Here is a 20,508-nt window from a genome sequence, read left to right as displayed (position 1 = left end):
CATAAGAAAAAGCTGGATACTTCATTAAATAATAAACCACAGTTTATTTGCTCAGCTTCAGAAAGAGTGAAGTGACTTTTTCTTAAGAAGAAAATTAATGTATTATTCATTTTGTTATAACTGAAATCATGTGAAGTTAATGGCACTTCGACATTAAAAAGAACATATTCAGGCAAAATAAAATGAATACCTGCTGGTCCTGATGATACTTTTTGCTCTATTGGAGTAAAATGATCAGTTGGTACAACAAACAAAAAGCAAATATTACTACCTTTACTCCTGACAGAATTCATAACATTCTGGAAAAAGAAAAGAAAATCACCTATATCTTAGATCGCCTGAGAGTGAGTAAACTTGACTATTCCTAAGAGTGTAAAACCACATGAAGTTCATCAGATTACAGGGCTTATTTTTGCAGTTTTAAAGGGATAGTTCACCCAAATTGACCTTTTTGTCGAGTTGTAGGTGAGTAGGTGATTTCAATACAAGTTGAATTCAATATCACAAAGTGATGTTGACACATCTATCAGGTGTAGCACAACACATTAAAAACTGATCTGTGTTCAGATTTAGATGCCAGAAAACAATAACAAGATTTCAAAACAATCCTAATTTTGGGTATTTTGTTTATTTTTCAATGATTTATTTAACTTTTGTTTCTAGAATGTGTTCATCGCTGTGATTATTGAAACCTTTGCTGAGATCAGAGTGCAGTTTCAGCAGATGTGGGGGTCCCGGAGCAGCACCACGTCAACAGCTACTACACAGGTAAATACAAACACAAACAAAAATTTCAAATAGTCCCCTTTGAAGTATGACTTATTTTCCACATTTGTTAATCTATTTAATCATTTTTGTTTAAAATATATTTGGGCAGACGCAATTAAACTATCCAAAAGATTAAAAAAATATCAAAACCTTCAATATAACCATTTCTGATTACTAAGCATAGACCGCTACACACCAACACAGACATCTGAAGGAATTCTTCCCATGTTTCCCTGAAGGCTATGAGTCTGGCTTCCCTGGCCTTCAGCAGGCAGGATAGACCCAACAGCAAGCTGTTTTTTAAATAAATTTGGCTGCTTGTCAGGTGGGGGGCCCTGAACGGCACTGAGGGATCTGATTGGGCGGCTGGCAGACTCAAGGGTGAGTCATAGAGGAACGTGGCTGAAAGCGCAGCAGACTGAAAGAGAGGGGAAAAACCGTGCGTGTGTGCGTATGTTTATGGTTCTGTCATTCAGCCTATATTTGATGTGACTGATCAACTGAAAGGACGGAGAGAATCAATTAACCTTAAATGCTCTTGCTTTCCTGCCTGTAAAGCTGTCCTATGGGGAAACCTGTCCTGTTGATTTTATACAACCGTCGCCTACCCATGTTTGGTGAGAATTTCACACTCCAAGCTAATGGTGCAAATGCACAGAAAATCTGGAGCGGGGGCGTGGTGTGAAAAGTTGTGTGTGTAATTGTGTGAACTCAGGCATAGTGTCTCCCTGACTGTGCCAGTCACTGTGCCAAAGCCAGTCTTGGAGCAAAGCCTCTGAGGTTGGCATGAGTGGAGCTGGCAGCACTTTTGGCAGCACTGCAGGAGTGACCTGACCACCATTATTCAAGTCTTATGGTTGTAGAAGTGTCCTCTGGAAATAGGAATGGTTATAGCACACAACATTTATTCCAGCATATGGCTGATGTAGTTGTCACCTTAAAATGAAGGAAACGGAAATAACCAATATTAAATAAATAAAATCCATGAAACATTGACATTGTCATAACTGTAAAAACAAACAAATGATTTTGTTATTTGTATACTGGTAATCCATTTTGTTTTTTAGTGAAAAAAATGAAATTAGAAATATTTATTATATTATTTATTTGAAAGAAATAGTCCTAAAATGTTTAATTAACGATGATCTGTTTTCAGATATGTACACTAAAACAAATACACTTTGAACCAACTTAAATTATAATTTTTTAAAATCATTTTGTCTTTGTTTTTCTTAAAGTATAATTGAACTTTGGCTGAAGGGATAACATTCAATTTAATCTGAATCAAAAATATTTATTGTGGTCAAGAAAACACTACATTCACACAAAGTAAACATATTGAATACTATAGAGAAATATATATTTGAACTTTAGTACAAAGTAGAAAGCTATCTTTTTTAACCTCAGATCATAAAAGTATAATCTTTCTTGGCCCAACCTAAAACAATTACTGTAATTTGTTACAGCTAAATGTATAAATTATGCTCCAATTATAGTTTTGACTTGGTTGAAATTTTTTTTTTTTTTTTATTAATTATTAAAATATTTATTTTGCCAAAGGAGCAACATACATTGACTCAGAGGAAAAATATTGTTGGTACAGACCAAGTATTAATTGAATGGTTTGATTTAAAATCTAAATACAAGTAAAGTACTTTGGTCCAAACTATAATAAATACATATAATGTTAGTCTATGCTATTGCTAGTTATTTTAGTTTAATAATAAGGTAAACTACTGTATCTGCTGGTGCTTTCAGTATGGATATAAATGTGACGCAAGATGGTGATCAAACTCACATTAAAAATACAGAAAATCTGAATAACACATAAATGTTACCTATTTTATGAGACGAAATCTTATGTTTTAAAGTAAAAAAAAAAAACTGAGAGAAAAAGTAATAGGGGTTCTTTTTTGCTTGAAGGCAAGTTGAATTTTTCCCTTAACCCAATATAAAAATGTACTTTGAATGAAAGACACAGTAGTTTTTTCAGTGTATATATTAAACAAAAACATTATTTGATGTAACAACCACATTTTCCATCACAACAAATAAATATTTTTTTTTTTGTTTTTTTTGACCAGTTGTCATTTTCTGCTAAAATACTATTAGGTAAACTTCTATTACTTCTATAGAGTAAAAAAAAAATTAACTAGTAATGTTTGACTAAAATACAGCTGCGTTTATTTGACAAATATACAGTTATTATACAATACAGTTAACTTTTTTATTTTTTTTAAATAATTTTTATTTTCATTTATTAGCTTTAATAAAAACATATTAGTGTCATGCTACTATATATTTTATTTGAAGTAATCCTAAAATACTGTAAATGTGTATCATGATTTAATGTATAGAAAGTACAGATTTTATAATTTCTTGTAACATGTTAAAGGCATAATTCACCCAAAACTGAAAACGATGCCATCATTTACTCACCTTACACGGGTCTCAAACATTTTGAGCTTCTTTTGAATACACTGTAAAAAGTATGACCTAGATCTAACTTATAAAAAGTGAGGCAAGTGGCTGCATCGGACGTTTTAGATTGAATCAACTTCCAGCCTTTTTTAAGTATATTAAACACTAAAACTTTGCTTAAAACAAATGTAACAAAATTAAGTTGAGCCAACTAATATTTCTAAAATTACTCAAATCAGATAAACTTACTTTTTTTGTTAAACCTAACTTATTTATACATTGCTATATGTTGCCTGAACTTATTTTAATTAGGTATTAAGAACTTAATTATCTAAATAAAATTAACCATGCATATGTCATTTAAAATGAATTCAATTGACTTCTGGCTGTAACCTCAGAAAATAAATCTTCATTTTTATATTCTAAGCACACTATACAGTGATTAAGTAAAAACAGATAAACAGACTTTATACGGTTAATAACAATTAAATAAGAATGGGAAGATGGATTAAAGACCATAGCATTTATTCAATGTCAACCAATGTCCCTAAAAGTGACTACAAAACAGGCCATTAATGTGGCTGCACATACACAATACATAAATAAAAACATTAATAATGCCAGATCCTATTGAGAAATCATCTAAGACAACTCAGTAAGGAGATCTGCATACTTTGATGAAGATTTAGGATGCATAAGGTCCAGTCCCACAAAGAGTCTCTGATATATCTCAAATAATGTATACAGTTTTGATGGAAGTCGAGGACATCAGTAAGTCCAAACAGGAGCCATCATGCACATGACAGGTTTGGTAAACCTCTGACAGTCCTATGATTATCCAAACTGTGTTGGGCTGATGTCAAATTTTTCCCGTGGGCAGCCGCATGCACCTCTGATTCCACACAACTCTATTGGTGGAGAGAAAAAAGAAACAGGAGTTCAGGTGTTTGATACTAAATAATATTAAATAGCTAAATGCTAAATAGCAAATATCTTACATAAACTACAAGTCAAGTTACAAAAGTGCAGTGAGAATGATACATGGATGAAACACCTTAGTTTATCAGTTAAAATTTACCTTAGTTAAACTTCTGTATTAAAAAAAGGCTATATAGGTTATTGTGTACTTACATTATTCCAGGTGTGTTTAAGAATCAAATTCTAAAGAAAACTGATTTTATTCAGTGTAACAGTGTATGGTATTTCGGTTGCCTGTCAATCAAGGAATTATTTAAATTTAGGTATTACATTTTCAGTTTATTTTTGCAACTTATAAAGCATAAAAATATGCATGTAACTTACATATTAAACAGTTTGAAAATGGCAAATATAAAATCTATGATTTAACTGTCATCTTCATTTTGCACCAAACTTTGCATAAGTCATAATACAAAATTAAATAAAAACATTGCCATTTTACATATTACCTTGAGGTTAACATTACATTTTTGCTGAAGCTACTTTTAATTTACTTTTTCTCAAAATTTAATGTTACTGGCAAATGATAGTTCAGTGAATCAGTGTTTTCAGTTAGCTTTAGTGAAAGACTGACAGATAATAAGAAACTGCATTAGGATATTTTTTACTGTTTGTTCATTGCACACATACAAAAAATCTTCAGATATCAAATGCAATTTTATGGAGCCCACTATTGTTTGCAATTTTACCCGTGTTTTACTTACCTGCAAATAATTATAGCTGTAATCGTATCTAACGTTTTTCTTAACAAAATAATCAAAATCACTTTGGTATCTAAAGACCAAGAAAATGCATTTTAGAATGAGGTGCGTACATCTTAAATGGTTCTGTAAACATAAATGTAATTTAAGTTCAAATAAATTATAAATCTGTAATTTATTCACATTGCAGTATTAACAAAAAACTTATGGACTAAATCTCTTAAACACAAACCTTAAGCTACTTAATGTTACGCTAAACACAAACTACTGTTCCATACGTTTCTGCATTTAATATGCATCCTTAATGTGCTGATAATAACTTAGGTTAGCTAGCCAAGTTAGCGCTAGCAAACTGCACCCACCCCCCGACCGCCCACCAGAGACCTAGTTAATCCGTTCTGTAACGTTAGTTATACCTACTAAGTGTTTTAAAACTACTTTTAAAAAAATTTTCTCAGGACTATCACTTTTAATCGTTAGCATGCACTAGCGTTGGTTAGCGTTAGCCAACTTAGCTTTCCATGTGAGATCAGTCTGTTACCTGACGTTACAGTACAATTTACAAGCTAAAACCTCACCTGCCTAGTGAAGTCGGCAGTTTAGCATGACTTTACAACTATCATTCGGCTACATTTGCAACTTACCGTGTTAATCAGATCCGCTGCTGCGAGCAGTAAATGTCACCCCTTGTAGATGCTGCGTGTGTCTGGAAAGTGGCGGGCAGTGAAAATGGGGTCACGCAGAATTATTAAAATCACGTTTGATGAACAGACCTGCACACATCGACAGCTGCTCTAATAAATTGTCTGTGTCAACTCACTTTTATAACATTTATTCTACACAATAACCACATACAAAAATATACTCAAATAAATTGCATTAGTTTTATTTAAAATATACTGTTATTTAAAAACTGATCTACTTTAAGTAAACAATAAGCAAATTGATATTTTTTGGTATAAAACAAATATAATTAACTAGATTGCAATTATTTAAAGTATATAAAACCAACTTTGTGAGTGTAGCACTTTTTACAGTGTACTAAAATGTTATTTTGAAAAATCTTGGAACTGGTAACCATTGTCTTCCATAGCAGTGGTTCCCACAGGTTTTAAAAATACTTGCAGTGATAGCTGGATTGAGACACACTTTTTACCAATAGAACATGGCTACCTACATGTGACAAAAAGGATTTTTAACAATATTTTTATTTATTATGATACTTTCTTTTCATTGGGTTGAAGTTTACTGTTGAAATTAATGTTGAAAAATACTGTTGAAATAAAAAAAAAGAAATCCAGTATTTGTTTTACTTTTATACTATTTATGAGCCGTGTGCACCCACTGATATGTAAAATCTGCTGCTGACATTTTGTACAGTATTGCCAAAGCATGTTACATATGTATAAAATATATCAACATCATCAAATTACACAAATGTACAGCAAATCAGAAATAAATAACAGAAAGGAATAAAAACAGACAAAATCTCTCAAAAGTATAATAATTACAAGAATTAAAATGGTAGATTATTTAAATAAGACAAACTAGTTAATTAACCATTTCTAACAATGCACAAATATTTTGCAGCCACTTTAGATGTAATTTTGTCCTCTCTGCGTATATAGAAAAGTTTAGATCAAAGAATTAATTATTTTATGTTTCTCTCACTCTTGCAGCTGTGCACACGGCGTCAGCTGCAAAGCCAAGTAAAAGTAAATCAGGCTTAAAATAAAAATGTAATGCAAAAACACATACAATTAACCAACAAATGGCATTTTTAGAAAGCAAAACCAAAAGCCAAATCCCAGTCATTTTAGATTTAGAAACTCGGGCCGGACACATTTTTAAGTCCCAAAAAGGCATGTTTCTGTGGGTCCAGTGGGCCTCTGCAGAGCACGTAAGATTGTCTGTTCGAGTGTTGACAGTTCTCGTGTACACACAACAAGGGAGAGAGAAGATTTTCCACTGGTTAATCGATTCGGATGTTTGGCTATTGGGCGGATACAAAAAAAGGGTAATAGTATGATAATAGTGAAAAAATAACTGTCATCAAAAATACTTGGGCGGCCCGCCCAAGTAAAGTCTATGTGTTGGAAGCACTGCATAGCATTGTATTTTGGGGCTGACACATGACCTGAGTGTACATATTTTATAAGACTTCACATAAGGCATATAGAGGATAAAAAAGGGAAATAGAATAGCCACATCTTCCGAAAATGGAACATATTTTCATTCAAGTATACAGTAAAGCCTTCCAAAAGTAATAAGGTCAATCTTATTCGGAGGACCCAAAGCTGAATTGTCTTCAGCAACACACAGTTTCCCAAGCCCATTGGCATTTATGAAACTTGGAATCGATTCCTAATCTGTAAAATCTGCAGCAAAAACAGTATAATGTAGTCTTTTCTCTTGGTCTCGGTGAGGCTATTCTTAGGGGGCTCATATTTCAAAGGGAAAAATAACTGAAAAAATGTTGGTTTGCTGTTCCTGTCATGAAATGCTAGAAATTATCCTCTTAACCTTAAAAATCTGTTGCTGTTTCATCTGCCTATTTATCCCTTGTGAAAAGCCCAGTAAGACTACTTCAGATGTGACCTAAAAAAAAAAAAACACATCCCTGTTTCATGTCTTAATTTTAATTACACCGAAATGACTAAATTAAGAAAAATCTCTAAGGAGACAGAAAACCTTCGTTTGTTGAATGTTGGACTACACAAGTTGGTGCCTTTAATAAAAAAATAAAAAAAAGGTTCTTCTGGGGCCTAGTGGTACTCTTTGGCAAGATTTGCACCATCCCTTTTGTGACTGCTTTATAAAAAAAAAAACGTAATTCAATAAGGCCTCTTAAGAAGATTACCACATGAATGGCAAAGTTATAATTACGAGACTACGAGGGGAAACTTTTTAAAAATCTATTTATGTAGGTAACCTTTTTTAAGCTGTCAGAGCTGAAGGGGCATTGTGAGCTTAATGACTGTCATTTCTCTTGGGTTTAATTGGTTATCTATTCTTCTGAACTGATAAAAGACAGACATAAGTGGAACAGCAGCAGTGCACATTAAAGATTTTTTTGCTTTTGTGCTTGGGGGTGGGGAACCAAAAAAAAAAAAGAAGAAATATGAACCTCAATATACTGTACAGTATATCAGACACATGTTGCATAGATGTGCCTATAACTCACACCTATTTTGCTATGGACTTGAATACTACATCTAAGCATATAACAAGCCATTACTTGTTTTTAGATACACTGGAAAAAATGATTAATTGGATTTATACATTTTTAAGGTAAGTGGTTGCAAACAATATGTATGGACCGAATTTAAACAAACACATTTAATTTATTAATGTTCAGCTTAATTTGTTTGTTTAAATTTAGTCCATACATATTGTTTGCAGCTGCTTACCTTTAAAAACTGTAGTAAATTCAATGAACCATTTTTTTTAGTGTACTAGTGTCTTTTTCATTAAATGCTAATAATTATTCATTACTAGTGCTTATTCTTTTTACTGTCAGAAATAAAGGTTCAAAATCTGTGGGATGGTACTGTTTAAAAATGTTGTATTGTACTTTAAATGTACATATTAGCACTTAAAAAAAATAATAATTGTCTTTGGCTCTATTATGACTTTAATGGGATTAAATGAATCAAAAATCGCTGTTTACATGGTAGACTCTTAATCAGAGTATTGTCTTAATGCCATTAAATACGGAATATTGGTGTCCATGTAAACATACTCATTGACAGCTTTTGTACCTTTATTTCTGCCAGTGTCGATACTACTGCATTTTAAAAGTATGCATATTCATTACTACTGCTTGCATATTGGTTGTAATTATTAGATAGTACTTTTTTATTAGATATTACTTCGTTAGCCATATTGGTATTATTCATTAGATTACTTTTTAGCCATAAATATGCGTTTCTTTTATTAACTTTTAACATTCTATTAGTTACGCATTTTAAAGTTTTAGCTATTGACTTTTAGGAACTGTCATTGCAATATGACATGTAATCCAATAGTTGCTTTTATTTTCAAGTAGTTATTCACTAGGTTTTAATATTTTAGTATTTACAGTAGATACAAACAGATTGATGATTAGATATTGGTACTTTATTAGATAGTAGTTTTTATATAATAAATACTTAAATGTATTAAATGCTACTGCTTTTTTTTTTTTAATTAGTACTGATTTATTACATAAATTTATTATAAATGATTTATTATTATATCTATTGTAATTAATAATAATAACAACTATTATCAAGCTACTCACAACATTGGCCACAGCAGAGGATAGTTATACACCTTAATCGTAAAATAAAAACACTTAATACCTACTAAGTATCTGTATTTATTTAATAGGTACTAGTATCTAATAATTTCTAGTAACAAAGTGTCAGCATTTAAGTAATAAATACTAGTATATAATAAATAGGTGCTATTACAGTATAACCAGTACATAAAAATTAAATTAAAAATGTCAATTTAATAAAAAAATATGTATTAAATATGACTAGTATAATTATAATAATAACAATAAGAACTAGTATATAATAAATACATAATAGCTATTGAGTTATTAGAATCTAATGAAGTTGCAGTATCTAAAGAATAAGCACTAGTAGCTACTGAATAAGTGTGTGCTTAATCGCAATTGATGCTGTTATCTGAAAATTTGGTACTGACAGCGTTAAAACACATGCTAGTATTTATAGAATAAATGTTAAAATGACTTGCCATTGAAAATTCGTTGAGAAGGAATGCTTCTAAACAATCTGTTTTATTTTCTCACGACGGTCAATAAATCGGCTTCAAGCTCAGAGGCGTCTGATAGTTTTGGGCTGTGTACATATGGATGCGAGTAGCCTCTGTTATGTGCCAGATTCAAGGTGCCTGCTGTAGCATCGCCTCCCTCCTCTAGTCCCTGCTGTCTCCGCCGCTGTCTCCTCGTATCTGTCATGGTGAAGTCATGGTGCATTTAGATTCTGAAATGTGAATAGATGCTCGCTGGATCATGAAGCCAATTTCTTGTGACCTTGACTGTGTTTATAAAATGGTCCTGAAGTTGCCGGAGAATTCCATTGAATGTAATATAATTTCTGATTGTTTTTCAGATTGACAGTTGTTTTTCGATTCAAACTCTTTTCTTTTTTTTTTTTCTTCAAGTATGTTAGCAGAATTTTATTTTGATGGCATTTAATATATTTTTTAACCTAACTGACAAACCACAAGTCATTCACACTTGTTAACAATTCCCTTTCTTTCCCCCTCTTTCCTGGTGGCAGATGTTTCACGAGGACGCGTCTGGAGGATGGCAGCTCGTGGCGGTGGACGTGAATAAACCACATGGCCGGGCGCCTGCTTGCCTCCAGGTACCAGACATGCGATTTAATGGCACTGACGCCCCCGACCGTCAGCACACCCTCAGTATTGCCTGACTGCCACATCTAATGCCACACTGCTGTGTGGGAGTGCAAGAAATGTGCTGCAGGCGGCCTGAGCGCAATAGCCACATTTAGATTTCGCTCAAACTAGCTGGTATGAATTTGACAGAGAATGAATAGACTGTGGAATGAACATAGCAAAGTTTGCCTTCCCCCTTTTTTGTCAACCCAATTTAGCACATGCACAGTGCATACAGCCATATGCTTTTTGTATAACTTGCTTGCTCACACTGTTAAATTGTTTTTATATTGTGTAAGTTTGTGGTGCGATAGTTCATTAGTTTCAGTGGTGGCTTTTATTTACTTTTCATTTACTGTCAGTGGTGGAAAGAGAACTAAAAAATCACTCTCATAGGAAAGTATTATTACTTGCCAAAAAAAGTAGTGCAAGTTGGTGTTGCACGACACCAAAATTTTTGACTTCGAAACGATTCCTGCATTAAATATCACGATAACGATACTAAATCAATACTACACCATAATTTTTTTTCTTTCAAAGTATTATATATTAATTAACACTCAGTGTTTACTGTCAGCTGAAACAAAGTAGAACCATTTATAAAAAGTAAAACAAATATAGAAATAAAAAACTAATTTTGTCAGCAATCCAGCTGAGCTGTTTTGACATAAATAAAATAGTTGCAGCTTTAATTAAAAAAACTATAGACAAAAGTGCACATTACTTTTTTGGTCTGGTTCTCAAAAAACATGGAGATGTTGCTTGGTCCTCACTGTTCATGACACAGTGATCCTGTCATATTTATATGTAATTACTTATTTATATATTAATATAGGGGTGAATGATGTACCAGGCATTAGGGATATAACAATTCACCTTACTCGTGATTTGATATGATCCACGATACTAGTCTCATTATTCATGATTTAGTCACGATGACAAAATAATTTGAAACCAATTTAAGGTGAACAAGAGCCCTTTCATTTTTTTCTTAAATGCTGCTTATTTTTGCAAAATATAATATATTTTCTGCCATAACTAAATTGCTATTTTAAAAACAAAATCCAAAAAAGAGAGAATAATACAAACTAAAGAGGACTCATCAATATAAACAAACTAAAACTGTGACTGTGCTGGGATTTTACATATTTTAAAAAGAAATATCAGCATCTATGTTTTCTGGCATAAGCTGAGGTCTTTGCACATTTATAATGTCGCCTGCTGATGAAAAAACTGAGACAGAGATGGCTGGTGTGGAAAGAAAATCCTTTCCTAAAGCAGAGAGCAGCATGTACAGAGGTGGTAGATAGGTCCTCTGATCCAGGGGACTGGCCACTGGCATAAAATACTGATTATAAAATTATATAATTATAAAGTAGAATAGAAACAGGAGTTGAACATGATTATGAAGGTGAATAATTAATATTACTTGTATAATTAATTAGTATAAGTATCAGTGTGATACACTTAAGAGATAATCTTGAATATTTTTAAATATTCAATAATAAGCAAATGATTAAAATATGCATAAACTAATTTGAAAAGGAAAGGGTAAAAATAATCTAATACCTGCTTCTGTAACAGAACAACTTTCTCTTTCAGTCTGAAAAACATCTTCACACTTTCGCTATGAAAACACTGATGCACCGTATGATTTCTATAGCTCTTGTCAAAGCAAGCTTTTATCACATTTGTTGTGACATGATTTACACACATCTCTTTAAAAAAATGAATCTGCCCAAAAACAGAATATTACATCTTGGTTCGGTCAATTGTGTCATGTCGGAGTTCCCTCAATTGCACAGCAGAGCAGACTGTCATTCTCGAGGATGATTTTTTGGCTCCCCGTCGCGATCCTCCGCCGTCAGGCCCACCATCACTATGCTCGACTCGGGTGAAGTTTGGGGGTGTGACTGATACTTCATCCATACACACAGAGACTAAGTTTATTTTACATTCTTCCTCCAAGCTTCAAACAGGGCAGGATGCGTTTTGCACACAGGCTGTCATGATAAACACAGGCTTGTTGATAATCATGGGCTTGCCCCGACTTTCAGCAACACGTGCAAAATAATTCCAATTTTCGCTTTGTGTCACTTTAGAGAGAGTGTGTGAGAGGACAACCCTTAGTTCAACAGCTCAACACCCACACACAGTTTGCCATAGAAGAAGCGTGGGGCCCCCACACTGCCCCCTATTGATATGCACTCACAATTACAGCTGTCACTCGAAAATAGCAGTACTATTAAAATGCGGAATCGTATCGTTTTGAGAGCGAGGGTATCACGATACTTTTTAGTATCGATATATCATGCAACACTAGTGCGAGTAAAAGTAACTGTTCTAAATACTATTTTTTTTAAGTATGAGTAAAAAGTAGCCCTTCTAAAAGTACTCAGTAGTAGTAAGTAGAATTACACTGTGAAAATTATTCCACAATTCCTGCAAATAAAAAAATGAAGCTCACATTAGTGCCATTGTATTTTAAGGGTGTTTCTAAGTAAGTAAGTTTACCAATTATTTGCCATTCATTGACTATCCAGTAAATTTAAAATGTGAGCTTAATTCAGAACATTATATTAATATATGCACCTACAGTATAATAAGCTGACAGAAAGCAAGTTGATGTGTTTACATGTACTTAAATCTTAGTCAAAAACAATTGACAGTTGGCTCCGCAAAGCTCATTCAGCAGTGATAGAATACAAGTTGTGCATGTGTTTTAAAAGGTAACATACTGTAGATCTTTTAGTAATTGTTAAAATTCACAATTTAATCATACGGTAGGCATTCTTCAATTTCACATCCTTCTGTCATTGCGTGTAACGATTTTGCATCATCTTGGATATTTTAATGCTTCCACACTGTACATTTTTGCTGCATTCATAAAGCGTGCGTGTCTAGTGGTTGTTCTGTCTGATGCGATTTTTCTATTTGTTGTTTGATTGGACAGGAATCACTTGATTAGTGATTATGCTACTTAGCCATTCTCCATAGACAAAACAAACAAACAAACATAATGTAGGGATTGTAGGTTGAGATAAAATAGTGTAGTAAAAGTACTGGAACAGAACTAAATATGAAAGTACAGAAAAAAACTACTAATTGAAACTAATTTTCAGTCATTCATTAATTTTCCTTCTACTTGGCCCCTTATTTATCAGGGGTTGTCACCGCGAAATGAACCAGAAACTATTCTGGCAAATGTTTTACGCATAAGATGCCCTTCCAGCCGCAACCCAGTACTGGGAAACACCCAACACTCCTACATTCATACACACACTCATACACTATGGCCAATTTAGTTCATCCAATTCACCTTGAACTGTAGGTCAAAAGACAACTCCACACAGAAATGCCAAATGGTCCAGCTGGGACTCAAACAAGTGACCTTCTTGCTTTGAGACAACAGTGCTAACCACTGAGCCACCATGCCACCTGAAAAAATTTTCAGTGTTTGTAATTCGTTACTTCACACCACTGTTTGCAGTGCTTCTAGCGTTATTCTGCACATTTGATCAGTTCATGTAATCTCAAAGAATAAAATGAATATCAAATACCATTGTATGTCAACTTTAATGGACAAGAAGTTAAATGGTTTATCGTTTGAAAGAACAGTGTCACTTTTAAACATTTTGACATTGAAATTGTAGAGAAATTATGAATTGGTTTTGAATGGTCATCGAATAGAGTGGGCTTTAATGGTTGGTAATACCATAATAACAGAAAGGACAGCATCTGGAGAGAGCCTAATGGCACTTACCTTAAAAAAATAACACACACTTCTGACTTTTAGATCTGCCTACACAGAGGAGAGAGATCATCGGTGAGAATAGGCCCTTAGTGGAGTCGGATAGAAGTTAATATCCAAAAATACATTTTAATGCATCGCTCTCTTTGGGTCAAGATTCAGAAGTGTAATCCTGGTGAAAAGCTCACATTTTGTTCACATGGCTTTTCAGCTGTGCTTGTGGTAGGGGGCATTTGGAAATATTCAGTGCAGGTTTAAAAAATAAGACCAAAGACTGGCATTTAATGACATTTCTGGGGCCAGGTTTGTGTGAGGTGATCCCATCAGGTAAAGGAAAGCTTTTGTATTTCCTCAGAGAGGGGCAGAGGTTACATGGGGGTTGGATGAGGTGAATGAGGAAGAGAACTCAGCAAGTGAGTGGAGGTGTAGTTCATCATAGACCGCAATGTCAGTGGCTTTCAGCACAATGCAGTCCTCTGTGAACTATTGTTGAAGAGACATGCCACAAATGGCAGACAAATGAACACTAACCTGGACAGAAATAAAAGCTGTGTTGTAATAAAAATTTAGGTCACTTTTTGCAAAGGTAAAATATAAAGAATGGCTACATAGTTTACCTTAAAGGACAGTTCAGCTTTTAAACGGATTACTGAATTAGTCTCACAAAGACATTTTTTCACTCCAAAACCAGAACACTATACACAATATATACTGTTTCAGCATCAGGATCATAGTTGATAAGGCACCGCAATTTGGAACACATGTGATTTGTAGATTAATTGCAAAATGTAACAATTATAGAATGAACATTTATCATATATTTTTAGGGCCTTAAATCAGGTTTAAGATATTCAGATGGAAGAAACAAATCTGCTTTATTAAAGATGAAATATATTTTATTTATACAGTGGAGTTAGGGTGCAGTGTTATTTTGCTTTAGATTTTTACCAAATTGTTTAATAATTTCTGTTAGACTCACAAACATAAAGAATACACCCAGCAGGCATAGGAAATCAACATGACATCAGATTGACGTTGGACCCCAACATTGTGGGACTTTGCATTTTTTTTGGAATTGAATTGGGTTGATGTCAAAACCCAATGTCAGGCTGACGTCAATTTCCAAAGTCGGACAGATGTTGCATTTTGGTTACTTTCCAACACAACCTTAAAACAAACAAACAAAAAATCAATGTCTAATGATGTTACAGCTTGATATTGTGTGGACGTTACCAATATGACGCCTATCAGACGTTGAAGTTTGGTTGCCATACCCGACAAATAAATGTCAGGATTTGATTTGGTTTAAGATGTTGGCTCAACGTTGGACTTTGCTCACTTTCCAACACAACCTAAAATCAACCAAATACCAACGTCATTTCACGTCGTTATTGGACGTCAAAATAAGAATGTCCTTAGATGCTGGCAACGTAAATCTAGCATAATATTAACATCCTATGACATTGTGTGTCTGCTAGGCATAAACATAATTAATTAATCCATTTTCTTTTCTGTCTTAGTCCCTTTATTAATCTGGTGGAAGCGGAACAAACCGTCAACTTATCCAGCATACGTTTTACGCACGGATGCCCTTCCAGCTGCAACCTATCACTGGGAAACAACCATACACACTCATTTACACATACACTACGGACAATTTAGCTTGCCTAATTCACCTATTGCACATGTCTTTAGACTGTGGGGGAAACGGGAGCACCCATAGAAAACCTACGCAGACATGGGGAGAACATGCAAACTCCACACAGAAATGCCAACTGAACCAGCGACCTTCTTGTTGTGAGGCGATATGTGCTACCCACTGCGCCACCATGACGCCCCCATAAACATAATGCACTGTTTAATTCATTTGTTGCTTTGTTCCATTGTTTTTGTTTATATTTGGCATTCATTCATTCATTCATTTTCTTGATGGCTTAGTCCCTTTATTAATCCGGGGTTGCCACAGCAGTATGAACCACCAACTTATCCAGCATATGGTTTACACAGCGGATGTCCTTCCAGCTGCAACCTATCTCTGGGAAAAATCCATACACACTCATTCACACTCATACACCATGGACAATTTAGCCTACCCAATTCACCTGTACCGCATGTCTTTGGACTGTGTGGGGAAACCAGAGCATCCGGAGAAAACCCCCGCGAACGCAGGGAGAACATGCAAACTCCACACAGAAACGCCAACTGACTCAGCCGAGGCTCGAACCAGCGACCTTCTTGCTGTTAGGCGACAGCACTACCTACTGTGCCACTGCGTCGCCTGTTTATATTTGTAATTTGTTTAATTATATTTCATACAGATGCACTCCCTTATCAATAATTATTTCCAAAATAAAGCTGATATCTGGCTAATTTGGTTCTTCAAACAAGGCTGTGAATCAGATTAAAACGTCTGGAAGAACTGATCCGAGATCGCTGCGTGTCTTGTGAAGGACAGATCTATCGATCCTCGAAATCATGATCAGCAATGCAACAATTGGCTGACGGCACAGCAGCGTAATGACATCTTCTGATTAATATTCAATTATCCATGTGATCAAAATTACATCTAATTCATAGTGAACTGTTTGTTAATATGATACGCAATAACTTTCCACATTTGTTGTGGGCTGCAGGCTTTACACTTCCATGTGTCGAGAGTATTTAATAATTTGTTTAGTTTTATATTTAGAGCAGATTTTCTTTATTATAGTAGCCTAGGCCTATTAAAGTTTCTTTATCAGTGTAAAGAATAGCTGACTGTTTAAATTAATTTTGCATCAGAAAAGCATTTTGATATCGGTAAAGGTGTCTGCAACTTTTACGAAGCATCAAATCATACTCATTAAATTACTGTAGCTGTCAAAAAATAAATAAAAATGTGCCTGTCTATTATCATACACAAATTGTACTAAAGCTGGTGCCTTAAAATAGTATGCGTTTGTATCTAAGTCCATATTAATAAAGTTTATCTTTAAACCCCTTGAGTAGAACCAACAGACAGACTTTGTATGAAATAAGCCTGCTCCAGAGCAGGTTTGAGCTACCAGATCTGTTGCTATGACAACAACTGTCGGTTTTGAGTTTTGAAGAATGAAATGATCCTGGATTGTGTCAATCATCAATATCCAAATCCAGCTAATTGAGTAATCCACATAGGAAGAACGGACCCCAGGTTAAACAGTTTCTCCATGTTTATTTACGTATATAATATCTTGCAGAAAAAACAGAATGTCGCAATGTCAGCGCAATGTCATTGACAGCCCTTATTTTTATGTTCGCATATTTCTGCCATGGACAGTTTCTAGCTTGTTCTTTATGATATATAAACAGTGAAGCAGTGGGTATTGTGTATTTGGTTGTGTGTCATTATATGGTTAAGGTTAATGAGGTCTGCTTGATCGCTTCTGCAAAGGCCACCTTGGTGTTAATTAGGCCTTTGCATTGCCTTATGGTGTAATTGCACTACAGCTATTCTAATGGATTCAAGTAAAAGATTTCCTGTCTAGAGTTTTGCACTTCTCTAGCTGCAAACTTTTTCATAAGTTTCAATTCAGAGCCTAGATATGAATCTCTCCCAAAATAATAAATGTCTCATTGGAGTTTAAATCCTGACCTTTACAATAAGGGATTTGCGATTTTTCCTTTAATAGCATAAGAATCAGTTGAGTATGCATGATAATTTACAGTTTTTATTTTAGGCTGTGACTACCTGCTAGGACTGTTTTCTGTTATACTTTAAATATAGCAAGCTTTTACAATAGTAAACTGTGTTGTTGCAAGTTGCTTGCGACATTCTTTCCTGGTTATGCCAAAACTCTGATTAGAACACCATTAACGATTTTTGTAAATCACAGTATTAAACTGTAATATGAGCTGTATTTTACTGTAGGACAGTTATGCAGTATGTTACTGTACTTTACTGTAAAATTACTGTATATTTTACAGTAAAGATATACAATTATGTAAAAACATAGAGCAAAGTAAATGGTGCTGTAAGTGTAATACGGTATTCTTGCTGTAATGGATTTACAGTAAGATACCGGCAGGGCCAGAGCAAGCTGATCTGCCGCTCTAGGCAAAAGACTGTCACGCCACCATTAACCAGTGTTGCCAGATGTAGCTGACTGATCAGCACAGACAGTACCGGTGAACTGCTGCCAATATGTTACTGTAGATTCTACAGGAAATTGTTAACAGTGTATAGTCTTCACATGGTATGATAACATTGTGAAGTTTCACACACATCACTCTGTTTATTATAAATATGTACTGCAGTTTTGTTGTCTGCTGTTGTAACTGCTTGATTTCTTTATAGCCATTTATTCTAAGATGTTTGCAATTGGTGGAATGAGTACTGAAAAGTCATACTCAAGTAAAAGTACTATTACTTGCCCAAAAATGTAGTGTAAGTAGAGTAGAAGCATCTGTTGTAAATATTACTTAAAGTAGGAGTAAAAAGTAGCCCTTTTAAAGGTACTCAAGAGTAGTAAGAAGGGAGTATTACGCTGAGGTTGATTCGTTTACATGTAATTTGTGTGTGTGTAAACGTAACATTCTGTAGTGTATTTAGTGATTGTTTAAGGCCATTTTGGTCATCATACAGTAAACATCCGCCATCATCTCATCAGTCTCTGGGTCATTATGTGTAAAGTATCCTCTTGGACACTTTTAATGCTTCCAAACAGTTTGCTGCATGTCTTAAGCTAATTCATTATGATGTGATTTACTTTCTATGTGCAATTTGATTGGACAGAAATCACAGAACTGATTTTTCTAATCCCAATATACAGGAAAAAATAAAGTAGTGACTGCAGGTTGAAGTAAAGTAGTGCAGTAAAAGTACCGATACAGCACTAAAAATGTGCTCAAGGGAAAGTAAAAGTACACATTTTTAAAACTACTAATTTGTTACTTTACACCACTGTGCAATATACATATTAGATCTTGGACTGAACTTGAATTAACACATGTAATTTTGTTACGATATATCTTAAACAGCTGCAGTTTCCTGATTGTCCAATATGTAAGAAGTCATTCCTGATTGTCTAGTAATGTAATCCCTGGATGCCATGATTTATTACACTGTTAATAGAAGGTGCAACTAATGAGGGAATGCCTCGGCACCCTTTACGTTTCCTCACACCAAGGTTATTTACAAAGAGGAAACCTCCATTACTCCACCTTTGACCTCACAACACTCATTTCTCCCAAGGGACCTATTTCTCCCAGCCATCAGTGTGCATAATCAACAAATGCAACCATGATGCTCTTGCCCGTCTGCATCTCTAACCTGATCTTGAACGGTGGCTAGAGATTTCTAGAGGACAGTCGGCTTTAATTAACCAGCAGGTCCCAGACAGAGCATGAATCACCTCACTGCAGTAATAACTTCGATAAGCAGTGGGAATTGAACACTGCAGGTTTCCATCAGCTATTTTTGTTCTTATTTTCTAATTAAACAATGTAGGAAAAGTGACGGGGCATGCCTACAGAGTTCGTAAAAAGTGCTTTTCAAGTTAGATCAAGCTTTATTGTTATTCCTCTACAGTGAAGCGAAATGTTGTGTCACAAAATTGCATAATATTTTGAGGTATTTGTGTGGCTTGGTGAGGCGAGAGGAGAAGGGATTCTAGTTTTGGGAGCTGGGATTGTGGATAAGATTTCAGAGGGGGGTAAGGTGATTGGAATTGAGGGCTTTAACAGCTTGTCGAAAGAAACTGTTGAGTAGTCTAGCCAAGCGGGGTTTAATACACCGGAGCCATCTTCCTTATGGCAAGAGCTGGAACAGACTGTGGAGGGGATAGGTGGAGTCTTTCACAATGCTTTATACCAGGGGTGCCCAAACTTGGTCCTGGAGGGCCGGTGTCTATCTAGAAATATCCGTGCAGGTGTGTTGAGGCAAGTTGGAGCTAAAATCTGCAGGACACCGGCCCTCCAGGACCGAGTTTGGACACACCTGCTTTACACAATACCATTTAATTTTGAATGTTTTAAAGTTTACTGATGACTTGCATGACTTGACGTAATTTCGGTTCAAGGAAATCTCAAAATACTTAATTCTAAACAACTTTGAGGGATGCGGACACTGACTGCGATGTTAGACGTTTATTCTTGTTATTAGGGAATGCACGCATGTAGGGAACATGCACAGTACAACGCATCTGGTGAGCGACTCCCTTCAGATTAATCAACACGCATGATCCCGTCCATCAAATTTGCTTAATCTAAGTGTTCTAAAGTATGGCTAGGATTCTGACACAGCAACGTGAAGCAGATGCATTAGGCCTACAAAAGTTGCGTTTTAAGTGGAACAAGTCAAACTTAACACATCAACAAATCATAACAAATCAACCTAAAGGCAGAGAACCTGTTTTCGACAGCATCTGGCACTTTCACTGAGTACGTTTACATGGACACCAATACTCCGATTTTAATGTGATTAAGATAATACTCTGGTTAAGAGTCTACCATGTAAAC

The 20,508-nt window shown here is 34.8% G+C and overlaps 1 protein-coding gene and 1 long non-coding RNA gene across 6 annotated transcripts in view; one reads left to right on the top strand and one right to left on the bottom strand.

Moving 5' to 3' along the window:
• nalcn (sodium leak channel, non-selective) overlaps nucleotides 1–20,508 on the top strand; it is a 157,902-nt gene that overhangs the window by 33,007 nt on the left and 104,387 nt on the right. For all 5 annotated transcript variants that reach the window (XM_056465471.1, XM_056465468.1, XM_056465470.1 and 2 more), the window contains 2 exons: nucleotides 664–768; nucleotides 10,163–10,249. In XM_056465471.1, the coding sequence (XP_056321446.1) occupies nucleotides 664–768; nucleotides 10,163–10,249 (192 nt within the window). The remainder of the gene's footprint in view (nucleotides 1–663; nucleotides 769–10,162; nucleotides 10,250–20,508) is intronic.
• LOC130235087 (uncharacterized) lies at nucleotides 3,698–5,877 on the bottom strand. Its single transcript, XR_008838362.1, has 2 exons — nucleotides 5,513–5,877; nucleotides 3,698–4,097 (listed from the first exon to the last, which is right to left on the bottom strand). It is a non-coding gene; the product is annotated as an uncharacterized LOC130235087 (long non-coding RNA).

Source organism: Danio aesculapii, chromosome 9 (genome assembly GCF_903798145.1).
Source record: "Danio aesculapii chromosome 9, fDanAes4.1, whole genome shotgun sequence".
NCBI classification, from domain to species: Eukaryota; Metazoa; Chordata; class Actinopteri; order Cypriniformes; family Danionidae; genus Danio; species Danio aesculapii.
Note: the sequence above shows the minus strand (reverse complement) of the source record. Positions and strands in the feature narration are given on the sequence as shown.